Raw genomic sequence first — 15,922 nt, 5'->3', positions numbered from 1 at the left:
CAATCCCAGAGAATGATTAGGAATTCTCAACTACAGCCTCATAAATTCTAAACATCTCAACCTGAATTTAAAAATAATTAATAAATCAACTGTTCAGTGCGAGTCTGCTCCCATTGTTCACCTAAAAGAGCCGATTCAAAGAGTCGACTCGTTCGCGAACGACGCACCACAAGTTGGATCTCAGGAGGCGACAGTGTGAGCGGTGCTGAGTGCACTGCTACGATTAAAGTTTAAAAAGAAGTGAGAAACGTAAGATAAATGCTGTCCTTGTGTGTAGTACTTTTGTGGCGTTTTACAGTTCAGCAGGATCAAGACAAGTTAATGATACAGACGAGCATTATTTGAAAATAATCTATTTCAAACTGAGCTGTAACCTCAGCTGACGTTAGCTTGTTAGCTAGCTTTATAAGCTATGAAGCAGCACCAACTAACGGCAGACAGGCTATTTCGTTCACCTGGTTGTTAACCAAACACCGTGAACATTAATTATTATTTATTTAAGCCGTTATGTGTGGCCATGCTATAACTATAAGTTACATGCACTTCATTTTTGGTAATGGTGCTTTTATTTTAAAGTAATGAAGTAAATGTTACATCAACAGAGGGTTGAAGATGTTGGAGAGCAGCTTAACACAAAAGCAGCTGAGAGAGGACAAGAACTGACCATACAAGCAACACAAACAGCAGATGAGGTGAGAGCTGGCACAAAGCAACACAAGGAGTTGAAATAATGTAGTGCGTATATATTAGTGTTTGAATATATGGGGCACCAGCAGATACAGATATATTTATTTTTAATCACCTGGTAATTCTACATGCAGTTTGTGCCTGTTTTAGATAGGTATTGACCATTTTAGTTTGAACTAGCAGATCATTTTTTACAGTCTTGGTAGAGACTAGTCACACCTCTGTTTACCACATGGATGAATCCAAAGCAGAAACATTACTTCTGGCTTTGAAGATGGGAAGACAATAACACTGTACCGTCTGTCGTGGTATGGGATGTCTTTTAAAAACACCCAGGCACATCTTTTGACCAAAATATGTCTGTGAAAGAGCTGAAAAGTGAATAGAAATTTACAGAAGAGGGAAAAAACGTTGTTTACGTTTAATAGAAGCTAAGTGGAAGTTTTATTCTCAGCAATTCTGAAGCATTTCTGTTTCTGAATTGTTTTAAATTTTAACAAAATGTAATGGCCAGCGGGTGAGCTCAAATGATCTTGAAAAAATATGGAGAACGGACAGCCACGATATAAGGTACATGTTGATTTTAACTAACCTATTTCGAACTATATATATATATATATATATATATATATGTGTGTGTGTGTGTGTGTGTGTGTGTGTGTATACATATATATATATGTATGTATAATTTAAAAGTAGATGTTGTTTGCAATTTTGGTGTTTTGATGTGCTTTTCATGGCTACAAGGAACTATTCTTTGTTGTTATGTGATGATACAACTCCATACTGTTAACGCAGGCAGACTGAGCAGACAGTACCTCATTGATATGCACTGAAGAAAACTTGCTCTGGTGTTGAATTCCCTTGTGAATTGGATCTCTGGAGCAGACCTGAACACAAATGGAGTGTTCACTAAAAAAGTGGACTAAAAAAGTTTAGTAGGTCTGCAGCAACCACGGCAGATCTGACGGCACTCTTAATTTAGCAGTGTAGCAGTAAGAAATACTCAAACTGCCATTTAGTAAATCCACATAGCATAACATAAACTTGCATTGGCTCCTGTATTGCAATAAAAACACTTTTACCAGATCAGGGAGCTGCAGCTCCTCTCACTGAACAGCAGCTCACAAAAGCTTTATTGTTTGGGAAATGTCCTGCCCCCTAGCTGAAATGGAGATTTTGAATGCTTTTACTGTTGAGTTCGACTCTCTTTGTTCCTGTCTATTGGTCTGCACTCCATGAAGATTAATTTCCTTATGATTTTAGTGATCAGTCAGAAAGCGGTGGGTCGTCGCCGCAGTACTTTGAAAAGTAGTGGGTCATCCCTTGTTTGAGGCTGCCAGTATTGCCTCCAAGAGCTGCTCTTTCAAGATATACTGATGTCTAGCCTCATAGATCTTCCTTTTAAGGATGCACCACAGGTTTTCAATAAGATTGAGGTCACACCATTATTTTTTTCTCTTTTTTCTGTCTGACAGAAACTTTCCCTAATAAGCCTTTATCTGACCGCATACATCTGTGCTCTGAACCGCTCACATATCTTTTCCCAGTTTGATGATCTCTCTTCAGTTTTTGTGAAATATCAGTTGTTTTCATGCCTTTTTTCAAAACATTGCACTATTTCATACTTTTCATCTTCAGAAAGATCTTTCTTCCTCCCCATATTGCATGAACTGTGACTTGGACTCTTGACTTGGACTTGGCTCTAGTGATTTTGACAGCAACACTACAGAATACATACGTAGTACAAGACTTCTGAAATGCATCTTGTTTTCTCAATGCAGATGTTAATGTGAAGGATGATGTACAGAGAGAGACCCTCTTATCCAGTATCCTAAACCTGACTAAAGAAAAAGACCAGCTAACCAAAACCTTGACTAAGGAAGTCCTCACAATGCAGACCGAATGATGACTTATTAAAACAGCTGGGTGAGTTAAAACAGCTGTCAGTACAAGCGCTCAGTACATCATCTTTCCAAAGCACAAAAACTGTATTGACTAAAATTATGCTGAAGAAATGTCATGGCTTCTTAAAAACAATGGGCCGCAAAACATTATAAACCGGAATCACTCATTTATTACTATTAAGATGTGCTTTATTGTGTATCAGAGAAGCAACAGTCAGAAGGTTGGAGAAAGTTTGGAAGCAGCAATTACTACTTCTCTACTTATTCAAAGAGCTGGAGTGCAGCCAGGCAGGACTGCAGAGAGAGAGGAGCAGATCTGCTTATCATAAACAGCAGAGAGGAACAGGTGAGGAGAGAGAGAGAGAGAAGAACTGAACTCTGATAGAAATCTCCTTATTCTAATCACTCTCTGTTCTCCTCTAGGAGTTCATTGAGTCAGAAAAAAGATATGTCTGGATTGGTCTGAGCAATGCAGAAACAGAAGGAGTGTGGGTGTGGGTGGATGGGTCAGCACTGACCACTGCGTGAGTGAAACAGTATTGTATTGTTTGTATTTGAACAAACAATTAAATAGATGAATAAATAAATAAAATAAATTGCGTGAATAAACCTCTGGGTTACATGCTGTCTTGTACTCCAAGGTTCTGGAGGGAGGGGGAACCCCAGTGAAAAAGATGGAAAGGAGAACTGTGCTGTTTTCTCTATCTGTGCTCCCACACTGAATACATGGAATGATGTACCTTGCTCTGGAAAGACAGGATGGATCTGTGAATTGCCGTTGAATTCCTCCAAATTGCTCCTCTGAATTAGGCCAGTCATGCTTTTATTTCAGAATTTTATGCCAGTGCAGCATTCTAAAACCTTTTTATGCATACACATAATGTCTTTGACTAACATAGAATTTTCTTTGGGAGGGTTAAAGGGTTTGTAGTATTATTTTAAACTGTGAAATATATTTATATTATTTGTATCATTATTTATATTATTCTTATTTTACATGAGTATTCTCAGTATTTACATACACATGGCTTAATATTCAGTTAAACCAGCTCATATTACCAACTAAACAGCAAATTAAATGACTCAACTTTGAATGACTCAACTTTGAAGTGTCTTTAATTATGGTATTCCAGACAGATGAATCCAAAAGAGTCCGGAGAATTCCCAGTGGGACGGTAGCGTTTTTAAGCCAGTTACTGTCAGCTAATGTATAATTTACACATATAAGCACAAGAATGCTCAGACAAATTATAAATGTTAACATCACATACAAGGATATATTTATAGTTATACTTCAGGGGTTAAACCAGTCGCCCCCACCCCGGTTTGCTGAGTCTCCCACAGTGGATAGAGATTTGATGAAGCTGATGTTAAAGTCTTATTGCATTTTCTGTTCCACCTTAAACGGTGTACTAGTTACATTCAAACGCTTGTAAGTCGCACCAGTATGTATGCACAGTGATCTCTTGGACAGAATGACCTGAGGGTGGCTGATAAATGATGTGTAGCTACAGATGGGTGGATTATCAGTATACACATATATAAACATTCAATGAATAAACATCAAAGATCATTTTAAAAACAGCAGTGTTCATATTTGTTAATCCTAGTGATTAATCCATATATATCAATGTATATTTTATTGATATATATGCCACAGTCATTTTGGAATTTTGGAAGTTCTGTGCTCAGTTATGTTTTGGGATTGTGCGGCTGCCAGTGACACAAGAAACACTGTATGGTTAGATGGAGGAATGAACTCCACAAAATATCAGCAAATTCTGAAAGCAAATATGACAAAGTCAGTCAAGAAGCTGAATCTGAAAAGATGCTGGCTTCTACAACGAGACAATAATCTAATATATACCTTTACATTCAGCTTTTGCAATGGCCCTCGCAGTTGCAGTGGGTTTATTTTAAATGTTTCCTTTTTGGCTGGCCATAATGTGCATGTATATGTATATGTAACTACAGCTATATATATCAGGCCAGTTTCTTACTTCCTCTGACTTCAGTGCCCATTAACCCTCTTCAGTTTCAGTTACGAGAATGAGTTACAGGTCACACGACCTCGTAGGCTTTTCAGAGAAGGAGGTTTAGTAGGCTATTCATTAATACCGAATAACACAGAGAAAGAACGGGAGAAGGAATCTGTGCGAATGTGAGCAGGATTGAGCTGAGTGAGATGGACAGACAGGCAGGTAATGTAACAAACACAGACATGCACACATATCTTTCATAACCAACATCGGTCCACTCTTTATCAGTCATTAGAACAGGAAGCAGATGTTCCAGACTGGCTGTGGTGTGTGTGCGGCTGCTGTGTGCTCTCCTCCTGACCACCATCATAGCCCTATGCATGCAACGTGAGTATTTCAACTTCAAGAACCACTTTATGAAATGTCCATAAAGGCTTACTTAAGAAATATAATGGCATATAGTTTTTTAGTTATTTTGACTATAGTGCCCTCAGGGCCTTTCAGTGGCTTCTCTTCCATTTCCTCCTCCATCACTTCTTCGTTCCCCCATCTCCTCTATTAACATGGCCAAAGGACCTTTCTTCCTGGTCCTTGCATCAGTCTGTTGTTCCTCTGTGCAGCCATGTAAACAGGATGTAGCTGGGGTAAAGTACTGGCACTTCAATGGCTCACCTCGAAAGGCATGATAGCTGTCTGTGGTGGACACTTTTTCGATGCAGGATGACCTAGTGTAGTGTCTAGTACTTCAGTGTGATACAGCTTTCATACTGTGTGAGTTCGTTTCAAAGAACTCTTTTCCATTAATCATATCGTTTCCTTGCAATTTGCAGTACTTTTTACTGTTCTCCCAGTGCCATCTGGGGCACCCTCACCATGGGATGTTGGGAAATGATTCCATGTAGTACTGTGTGGGTGGTATCGCAGAGGGAGGAAGAAGTTTTTGTTTTAATACGGCTTACACTATCAAAAAATGTGCACCCTTTAAACTTTAAAAACAGTAACTGGGCTTACTTGAAAGAAGTTATTTTTTTGTTAATATTACAAGTTGGGTAGAAATTGTATTCTGAATGGCCTCAATCGGACTAGTCTATTCTGATTGAGCTGTATACATGGACGTATTCTATTCCGACTGAGATATTAGTTGGATTATTAACGGATTATTAGGCTGCATGTAAACGTGGCTAGTGATAGGCAAATGCTGGTTTATTTTGAACAGGCCCTTCAACAGACAGCAAGAAATATAGAACTCCACACGAAACCCGAGGTAACATGGGAGGACATGACATCTGTGGAGGGTGGACACTTCAGCACACTGTAAACCCAGCCTCCTCAGTCACAATTGCTCCAAACAACACAACTACACTAATAACATCAACAATATCAACAATAACAGCAGCAGCACTACCTTTTTAACCCAAGAGTGTGTGCCTCCCGAAAGCCGCTTTGCGTGGCCACACCTAAGTTCCTCACAGCGGTGTTGACCATGGTGGTGCCACGATGCCACCGTGTTAAAAAGACACCGCCAGAGTGATTTTATCTCTTATTTAAATGCTTGTCAGTGTAACACCCAGAATTAATATGATAAAGATGACTTGTATTTTAACTAGAAAACGAAGAGAAAAATGTTTGTCTTTCTCTTTTTAGCTGTTTGCATTGGTACTTCAGGTCTGTACAGTTCAAGCTTTGAGTGGGGATAATAACTATGACAACCCCTTTTGAAACAAATGAAGTTCTTGAAGTGGAAATAAGTGGATATTGAAAGTTAACATATCTTGATTTTTTATGTGTTCTGTATTCTGTATGCTGCAATCTATTTCTCTGTCAAAGGGGAGATGCTTCCTTTTTATTGGCCATAACCCTGTCAGAAAATGCCCCTTGTGAAATTCCCCTCGCTGGTTTCTGCAGAAAGAGATTTCTCCTATGGCCCTAAGCAAACCTGAAGAAAAAGTTGTTTGGGTCTTTAAGTTTCTTAATAGCTTGTTCATGATTCCTCTGATTGTATCCATCCATCCATCAAATTTAGTCTGGCACTTCTGGCACACTCTTTACTTGTGTGCATCCTACTGCCAGTTTAACTCTTCCATCCTTCCAATCAAAAAACCAACAACTTACAATACGTCACAATGCAGTGAGTGGGGATAATGACAATGACCATCCCTTTTGAAACAAATGAAGTTCTTTGCAAATCCATGAGATGAATTTAGTATACACAGTGTTTAAATCTGACTTGCTTTGGGTGTGTGTAGGGTACACAGCTGTCACTAACTAGCTTAGTTTGTGAGGATAATTCATGTTTTATTATTTTAAAGCACTGTTTTTGGATTAGCAAACCAATTTTTTGGTTGGTCAACCAGAGTGTGGTTTTGAAGTGCATTGGAAATGAGTGGATATTGAAAGTTAACATATCTTGATTTTTTATGTGTTCTGTATTCTGTATGCTGCAATCTATTTCTCTGGATTCTCTGGGAGATTCTTCCTTTTTATTGGCCATAACCCTGTCAGAAAATGCCCCTTGTGAAATCCCCCTCGCTGGTTTCTGCAGAAAGAGATTTCAGTAACACTTTATAAAAATGGTACATGAACTGGCAGTAATTAAGACATTTACTAATGAATAACTAATAAGAAAGTAATGAGTCATTAATCAGGAACAAATGAATAAGTCATATATTAACAACCACAAGGCTAAATTACTAACGCATGTACTAATGAATGAAGATAAAGGTAATAAAGGCTTTATTCAGTGCCTGAATTAATTAGGAATTCATGTGTTAATTAAGCATGCAAAAAGAATGTTAGTACACATTGGCGAACTGCCAGAAGCTCTGTTAGTTTCATTCTATTCATGCAGTTTATGATTACCTATGTCATACTGCAATGTCATACTGTTACAACAGAAACATGAACTGTTGTATGTTTGATAAACTGTAAACTTATTTATTTACTGAAAATAGGCATTTGATTTAATTAAAACTGTGAATTATCTTATAATATATAATATATTATAATAATAATATAATATATAATAAAATATAATAATATATGAAAATATAATATATGCCACAGTTATTCTGAGAAATGCCACCTTCAGAAAATGAATGTGTTTCCCATTATACATCTATTATTCTTTTAAAAATTTGCTTTATCTAAACATTTTATTAATGGAAACACAGCATTTTGCAATTTAACACTTCAACTGTTTCTGCAGCTGGAAGTTACTGCTATTTTTCTTCGCCAGTAAATGGCAGTAATTGCATTAAATGCTATATATCAAGCCGCCATAGAGTCTTGAGTGAATATCTCTAGTACAACGTTTAAGAGAAGCGAATGAAAATAATTGAAATAATAAAAAAAAATTCAATATTTCTCTTTTCGCCTTTTTGCAATATTTTGCATTTTTCTTACTTTTAAAGGTGAGTTATGCATATGCATACTGTATTATATACGTAATTTACATCACAGATATTATTTTTACATGTGGTATTGTTGTCTGAGTGTTGTGAGTGCTAGTATGTATGTTCGTGCCTCACCTCTTTTTAGACTAAGGCGTAAAACATGCAGCTGTTATCTGTGGTGAAACAGAACAGATTTGCAGGAACTATTATTTCTAAATTCGTTATAAAGTAGCTTGAATATTTGGTTTGGTGCTTAATTATTTGCAATAAACTTTTTTGGTTTTAATAGTAAGGTGTTTGTGCTTCTCACAAGCGTCGTGTGATTGTAGTAGTAATATGTGGCGTCAGGCTCGTCTATTCTGTCTGGTTAAAATCACATGTTAATTTTATTCTGCTTGGTTTATTTGTTATTCCTCCTTTGACAGGGACTCTTATTGTGAAGGGCTGTGTGTGCGGTGGCAGTGCTTCACAGGGCCTAATAGTAAACAGACTGAGTCGAGACAGCGAGAGGGTGTAATGTCAATGTCAATGTAAGCTTTTAATTTTACTAAACAGTCACTAGGTGGGTAGACACAGACGACGTAACATAAGAAATCAAAAACAATAAACTCAAGACCTGACAGATAGAAACAGACAAATACAAGGGCTGCTTACACAGCATGATGAAGAAGAAGGACAAGATGATGAGAGGATGGAGCTATACAGTTGACTTTGATAGGCATAATATTCCAGAGCGCTGCGTCTCAGGGGGATCTTGTGACAACATTAATTAACACATGAGTTCCTAATAAATTCAGGCACTGAATAAAGCCTTTATTACCTTCATCCTTATTCATTAGTACATTTAGTCTTGTGGTTATTAATATGACTTATTCATTTGTTCCTGATTAATGACTCATTACTTTCTGATTAGTTATTCATTAGTAAATGTCTTAATTACTGCCAGTTCATGTACCCTTATTATAAAGTGTTACCGAGATTTCTCCTATGGCCCTAAGCAAACTTGAAGGAAAAGTTGTTTGGGTCTTTAGTTTCTTAATAGCTTGTTCATGATTCCTCTGATTGTATCCATCCATCCATCAAATTCAGTCTGGCACTTCTGGCACACTCTTTACTTGTGTGCATCCTACTGCCAGTTTAACTCTTCCATCCTTTCAATCGAAAAACCAACAACCAATGTGACATCCCAATAAAAGCTGTTTCCAAAAGCCGTTTATGTTTGTGAGTTAGTTTCGGAACAGGCTTCCCCAAAGCTGGCCTGTGTGTCTGTGATTGTATCTGAGTTGTTGCTCAGTATCCAGCCGTTCCCCAGGGTCACACTTCATATGAAATTAAAACCACATCCATTTTAGGAACCCCAGTGTTTCAGTGTATTTCTGTTTCCTGTGTATGTTCCCTGTTTCTGCTTTAAGAAATATTAATAACCGACAACGCTTTCTCCGAATTGCATATATCACACACGTCTGTTAGCAAAGAGACGGCTTACTGTGCAGTTACCAGTTGCTGAAAGCAAGTAAAGCAGATACAATGGCAGACAGAATCTACGAAGGAGGTAACAGCACAGAGCTGGGTGAGATAGATATGAAAGGCCTGATTTATGACGGAGAAGATGCTGTTAGAGCTCAAGATACCAGGACAAAGAGGATAACAAGGATGAAGGAGGCAGGTAATATTACATTAACACATTTGGAGGCATATACATGGACACATATATACAATACTTAGTTTAGCCCTGTTTCGTAGATTTACCTTGAAAGCTAAATAATTAAGTAACTTTTTATTTTAGTTGCTTACATGTGTTTAAAAACCTCAGTTCCAAAAAAAAATGTTTTTTTTTGGAATTGACATTTGTAGTATTAAGTATTAGCATGAATACATTTTGCATTTAAAAAATGAATAAATGATAATTGATGGTGATTTGGTGTTCTTTTTATTAGATTACATAAGAGGAAGCAGAAGCTCCAGACTGGCTGTGGTGTGTGTGGGGCTGCTGTGTGTTCTCCTGCTGACCACCAACATAGTGCTGTACATGTACTGTGAGTGTTTCTATACTTAATGGGGAAAATCATTGAAAGAAGATGTATTTATAGATATATATATAAAACATATCATACTTTTTTGCAGATAGTAATGTTAAAGAGGAAAAGGACAGTAAGGACCAAACCATCATTTCTTTGAGTGTAAACTTCACTGCAGAGAGAGAGACCCTCTTATCCAGTATCAGAAACCTGACTGAAGAAAGAGACCAGCTAAAGAGCAGCTACCAGAACCTGACTGAGGAGAGAGACCATATAAATAAAAACCTTACTGAAGAAGGAGGCCAGCAAATGAATCCTAAGCACATTTTGAATGGTGAGAAGCTCACTTGGAAAAAGATGACATAACCTTGACAAAGGAAGTTTCGGTGATTAATGGAAAAAAAAATTGAACAGCTTCACATACTTGTTAAACATTTTTTTTCTAGACAAGGCATCTTGGAAGACATTTTAGAAGCAGCTATTACTACATCTCTACTGAGCGCAAGACATGGACAGAAGCCAGGCAGGACTGCAGAGAGAGAGGAGCAGATCTGGTGATCATAAACAGCAGAGAGGAGCAGGTGAGGAGAGAGAGAGAGAAGAACTGAACTCTGATAGAGGTCTCCTTATTCTAATCTCACTCTGTTCTTATGTAGAAGTTCATTTACACAGAGGATCAGTATGTCTGGATTGGTCTAAGTGATACACATACAGAAGGAGTGTGGAAGTGGGTGGACGGATCACCACTGACCACTGCGTGAGTTATTCTGTAGAATATTCTTTAAAGCATAAAACTCATATTATGACACTACAAACGTATTCCAGTGGAATGTGCATAAAGCATGTGAGTTTTACATCTTGTCACTGTCCAAAGAAAAGCAATTATCTCAAAAATAGTAACTTTCCAGGAAAAGGGCAAAAACACTTCTCCTTTCAGTGTAAGTCAATGTAAAGAGATTTCATTTCAAGTGATTTTAGAGCATTTCTATTGGTCCATTCATTGTGAAATTTTTGACAAAATATTTCGATACATGGTTTTCTTTGGTCAGCAGCGATATGGAAGGTAAATTTAAAGATTTGAAACAAACCACAGTGGATATTATACTATTTTATGACAGTTTGGTTTTGCATTTTCAACGAAAACATATCATGTAAAGTGTTATATTAGACTAAAGCTCTGTGCTGCATGCTGTGTGTTAACTTCAGATTCTGGAATGTTGGTGAACCCAACGATTATCACAAAGGGGAGGACTGTGCTGTTTTTCAACCAGATAATCCTCCACTGAAGACATGGAATGACATACCCTGCTGTTATGAGGCAGGCTGGATCTGTGAAACTACACTGCCATCCTCATAGAGACATTAGAGAGGTGTGGACTCTTGAGACTCGACGAAATCAATAAAGACTTGCGACTCGACTTTTTGACGTAAATCCAAATGACTTGGAAGAGAAGTGAAGCGTTAGAGTTCAAGTTCGTCAATACCATCAATAAACTCTTGTTCAGCACATCAACTAACCGTTTTTCTTATGGTAGCAAAACAAAAGAGCCAAGCTCTCTCTGTCTTACCAGCTTCTGCACTTAAAACAAGTACAACATTCATTCGAAGCTGAAGTTGACTTGTTTTCACCAGCATCATTTTGGAATTTGCCTTTTCACCTGGTGCAGCACTCAGGTGCCAGAACGTAACTGCTGCACCATTTAAGGTGGAACAGAAAATTTGAAAAAGAAGCTGGCAAATAAAAAGTCAACTTCAGCTTTGTACATTCACCAGCATTTTGCTGTATTTTCTGTAAACTTTGTTCAGCCCAGTCATTTAGGTTTCTGTTGTCATTTAAATTCAGTTAAAACTTCATACTTTTCTACTTATACTTTTGATGCTAAATGTTATTATACTATGTTATATTGTAAAATACTAACCTAAATTCTTAACAATATGTATATTATGGAACACGCTGTAGAGACAGAAGACATATAATAAAGACAGATAAATGTGAGTGCTGAATTAAATGAAAAACTTTTCTGTTTCTCATTTTATCTCTTCTGAGTTTTGCTGTGTACTGAATGCATGGCATAACAAATTTGCAACCTTTCTCTTTAGAACACTTTGGCACATTGGCCATGATGCTGGTGGCCATGTTAGGAGAAGCAAGGTTGTAAACAGTGAACACCTGGTGGTGCTGTCACATTTAGACAGAAAGGTACAGAGGCATCAAAGAACAGAGTAACCTGTGATAATGTTCATGACTAGAACTGGAGTTACAATATAAGAATTGTTCAACCTTGTTTAAATATCCTACCGTAGTGCATATTTATAGCACTCTACATAAAAGTATAGGAAGGATCATCTTATCTGAACGTAAGTAATAACATTTAGCTAAGTCTGTATATTACACCTGACATGAGGCTGAATTAACATTACAAACACAATAAAACATAAAAAAAAGTTATTATACTATACTAATGATAGACACATGCCTGATAGGGCCGCACCATGGGTTGTAAGAACACAGGAACAAATTGCTGCTTCAGTTTGATTGGATTTGATTTCAGGGATTCTAATTATAAACTACAAACAGACAAACAAGAAAGCTTTATATATTCATCTCACCATGAACTGCTTGTAGTTTAATGCAAACGTTGTTTCTTGCACAGTTCACAGAAAGATGTGTAAATGTGCACTAGCAGACCATACAGTCATCAGTCTTCATCATCATCATCATCATCTTAAACTACTTAATTCAGATAGGGTCGCAGTAGCAGTTGGGAGAGCAGAGAATCCTGAACCCGGCAACTTCCAGCTCATTCTAGGGGACCTCCTGCGGGTCCGAGGATGACCTTAAGGCCTCACCCGAAGAGGCCGTGTCTGGCAAACAATTAATTTGAATAGTTTAGTTCATGCAGCAGCAGCATCAGTGGGGTCAGGTTAAAGTGACAGACAGAAGAAGGAAACCACATATCTATTTGTGAATCATAACAATTAACACAAGTAAGGCCAGGAAAGTGGTTTTGGCCATTTTGAAATTTTGAAATGTGATCATTTGGACAAAATATATCCTCCCATATCTACTGTTCCCTGACTTTTACTAATTACAGAACTAAAGAATGGTTACTCAGTAGCTTGTTCTCATCTGATTTACTTATGAAATATCTGGAAAGAATTGTTGTGGAGAAGGGGGCGTGGCCGAGCGTCGAATGTGGGACGGAGAAGCCGGTCTGGCTGAACCAGCGGGCTAACTAGCTGATTATGTTCACCTGTGCCTTGTTTCTGCCAGCCAACTTATAGGCAATTTCTTCCTTCAGTAGGTAGTTTTCCGACGTGTTTTCGTCTCTGCCTGGCCGTATTGACCTCACAGAGCACCACATTGAAACTCCTCCTGGCGTGGTTGTACGCAGCTGGCCTTATCGCTTGCCTGAGCACAAAAAAATGGTGGTTCAGGATGAAATTAAGGCTATGCTCGATTTGATGCCTATTCGATTCGATGCCTATCCAATGCTGCGTATTGATGAACTGTTTGATCGGTCAGGTGCTGCTCGTTTTTACTCAACACTGAATTTTACTAAGGGCTACTGGCAGATCCCCTTGACGCCAGTATCCTGAGAAAAAACGGCTTTCTCCACTCTGTTTGGGTTACACCAATTCGTCACTCTCCCTTTCGGGTTATTCGGAGCACCGGCCACGTTTTAGCGACTCATGGATAGAATTCTCCGCCCCCACTATGCTTATGCCGCTGCCTATTTAGACGACATTATCATATACAGCAATGATTGGCAGCGGCACATGCAACATCTGAGGGTGGTTCTGAGATCGCTGAGACGGGCGGGGCTTACAGCTAACCCAAAGAAGTGTGCAATTGGACGGGTGGAGGTACGGTATCTGCGCTTCCACTTGGGCCACGGACAGGTGCGTCCCCAAATTGATAAGACGGCGGCAATTGCAACCTGTCCGAGACCCAAGACCAAAAAGGAGGTGAGACGGTTCCTGGGGTTTGTGGAGAAGGGGGTGTGGCCGAGCGCTGAGCTAAACCGAACCGAACTGAACTGACCTGAACGGATCAGAAAAAGGGTGGACAGAAAGGACTGAAAAGTCCCAGCGAGCATCTTGTCCTTTTGGGCTGAAAAGCCGAGTATTTTGTTTTTGCATTGTGAATAAAAAAAGCTCTCCGTCTTCACACCTGCCCCCAGCGTCTTTCCTCCTCCCACCATTAACACTTCCACAATTGATAGAGATCAGAATAAGACAGAAGCAATACAGTGGAATAGATCAGACAGTGTAGGCTATAGCATATAAACCCATAAATTCAATATAAAGCTGGAGAATGGCAGTGGCGATGATTACGATGGTGTAAGACATACTGGGGTAGCTCCACTTAAAATCTCATTTAACCAGACAAAAAGCAGCAAAGCAAGAGTGGATTTAATTAAGGTGTGATAAAGAGCACTGGGAAAAAAGACAATGCTGAGGGAGAAAGCTTGCAAGATGCCATGGGCTGTGATGGCATTGAAGAGAGTGTGCAACAACACGCTAATGACGCTAATGGACATCTGTGCCAAAATTGATGCAAAAATCAGAGAAATGGCCGAATCATTGAGAGGGGAGATTGCAACGTTGGAAGGACAAATTACAGCGAGATTCGATGCGCTACAGGCCGTCGTCAGTGGTCAATATAAAACTGTAGAGCAGGTCAAGCACTCTGAGACATCCACTTCAGATGCCGTCTCTGCCCTGCAGGCTTAGGTGAACACGGCCCAACTATCTGAACTAGCGGAGAAATGTATTGGACAGTCGCTCAAAGAGGCATTTGAGGATTGCGGGAAGACAAGAAGGGATGGAGGCTGGTCAAAATGTGCCAGTTTGGAGGAGCTGCTTTTTCTCGATCGGGCTCAACCTGAGGATGGAAGACTACCACATCAGCTCATCCTTAGGGTGCACTATCATTGTGGTGGTAAAAAGCAAATTTATGTCCTGAATCTATACCTAATCTTTGAATCATAGTATATGACTGTCTGAGATTTGATACTAGATTCATACACTGTGTGGGTTTGTGTCTTGTTAACAGAACAAGAAAAAGGAAGAACAGAGGGTGCTGTGTGCACTTTCCAAAGAAAATGGGTGTTATGAACAAGTTGTCCATGTCCTTTTGAACATATGGGGAAGTGGTTAGAAAGAGAGGTAGTGAGCAAATGTGCTCCACCATATGGAAAGAGGAAAATGGAAAACAGGATGAAGAAGTCCACAGGTTAGGGAGACCTGAATAATAGGATGTAGGGATGCGTGACAACTCATGTATAAATGCTACTCAAGGTGTGTCAATAAACCAGAATTAGAGTGAATGCTTATGACTCCGTGTCTTGATTGACTCCCTGTCTCCTAGAGCCTCGAGTAGAGTCGATCTTCCTGACTGAGCTTGTAGCAGAGAGAACTTAAATTGCCATAACAATCACCACGTTTTGGAAAATATCGTGCAATGTTGCTGTGAAGACAAATCTACAGTTCAACAACCAGCCTATCCAGATCTTTTGAGACTTCCCACCAGCTGTGGTTAAAGGTTAGGGTGAGTGCTATGTTTTGTCATGAAAATCTCTTTTCAATTGGATACTGAGCTGTCTAACAAGAAGAAGATGGCTCTAACTTTTTCAAACTGGAATGTGTGGGGAGTAAATGAACCAGTTAAGAGGAGAAAAGTTCTTGCTCATTTAAAATCTTTCTCATCAGACATCATTTTTCTACAAGAAACACACCTTAAAAAGTATTTTTAGGTTAGACTGTTGTGTAATTGGATTGGCCAGATACATCATTCTGCTTTCTCAGCCAAAGCTAGAGGCACTGCAATTCTTATACACAAAGAAGTGCCATTTAAACATCACTCAGCAATTGCAGATAGAAAGGGCAGGTATGTAACTGTTACTGGAGAACTCCACTCTATACCCATGACACGC

At 38.9% G+C, this 15,922-nt stretch overlaps 2 protein-coding genes across 2 annotated transcripts; both read left to right on the top strand.

The window, feature by feature from the left end:
- Nucleotides 1-580: 580 nt before the first annotated feature.
- On the top strand, nucleotides 581-3,400 carry LOC118801809 (CD209 antigen-like protein E). Its single transcript, XM_036562181.1, has 3 exons — nucleotides 581-692; nucleotides 3,018-3,118; nucleotides 3,236-3,400. Exons 1-3 carry the CDS (start codon nucleotides 588-590, stop codon nucleotides 3,261-3,263), a joined length of 234 nt encoding a protein of 77 aa, XP_036418074.1. The 5' UTR covers nucleotides 581-587; the 3' UTR covers nucleotides 3,264-3,400.
- Nucleotides 3,401-4,725: 1,325 nt separating this feature from the next.
- Nucleotides 4,726-11,606, top strand: LOC118801810 (C-type lectin domain family 4 member E-like). The gene is made up of 7 exons (XM_036562182.1): nucleotides 4,726-4,795; nucleotides 4,862-4,960; nucleotides 9,903-10,001; nucleotides 10,090-10,324; nucleotides 10,435-10,564; nucleotides 10,640-10,740; nucleotides 11,190-11,606. Exons 1-7 carry the CDS (start codon nucleotides 4,780-4,782, stop codon nucleotides 11,338-11,340), a joined length of 831 nt encoding a protein of 276 aa, XP_036418075.1. The 5' UTR covers nucleotides 4,726-4,779; the 3' UTR covers nucleotides 11,341-11,606.
- The last annotated feature ends 4,316 nt before the right edge of the window (nucleotides 11,607-15,922 follow it).

The sequence above is a fragment of the Colossoma macropomum genome, unplaced genomic scaffold (assembly GCF_904425465.1).
Source record: "Colossoma macropomum unplaced genomic scaffold, Colossoma_macropomum, whole genome shotgun sequence".
NCBI classification, from domain to species: domain Eukaryota; kingdom Metazoa; phylum Chordata; class Actinopteri; order Characiformes; family Serrasalmidae; genus Colossoma; species Colossoma macropomum.
Note: the sequence above shows the minus strand (reverse complement) of the source record. Positions and strands in the feature narration are given on the sequence as shown.

What these genes read in the sequence shown, in the direction of transcription:
- LOC118801809 (XM_036562181.1), top strand. Translation starts at nt 588, where the DNA reads ATGTTACATCAACAGAGGGTTGAAGATGTTGGAGAGCAGCTTAACACA. An exon ending in CAACACAAACAGCAGATGAG is followed by an intron (nt 693 to 3,017) that starts GTGAGAGCTGGC and finishes GTTCTCCTCTAG; the next exon opens with GAGTTCATTGAGTCAGAAAA. An exon ending in GGGTCAGCACTGACCACTGC is followed by an intron (nt 3,119 to 3,235) that starts GTGAGTGAAACA and finishes TTGTACTCCAAG; the next exon opens with GTTCTGGAGGGAGGGGGAAC.
- LOC118801810 (XM_036562182.1), top strand. An exon ending in CACATTTTGAATGGTGAGAA is followed by an intron (nt 10,325 to 10,434) that starts GCTCACTTGGAA and finishes TTTCTAGACAAG; the next exon opens with GCATCTTGGAAGACATTTTA. An exon ending in GGATCACCACTGACCACTGC is followed by an intron (nt 10,741 to 11,189) that starts GTGAGTTATTCT and finishes TGTTAACTTCAG; the next exon opens with ATTCTGGAATGTTGGTGAAC.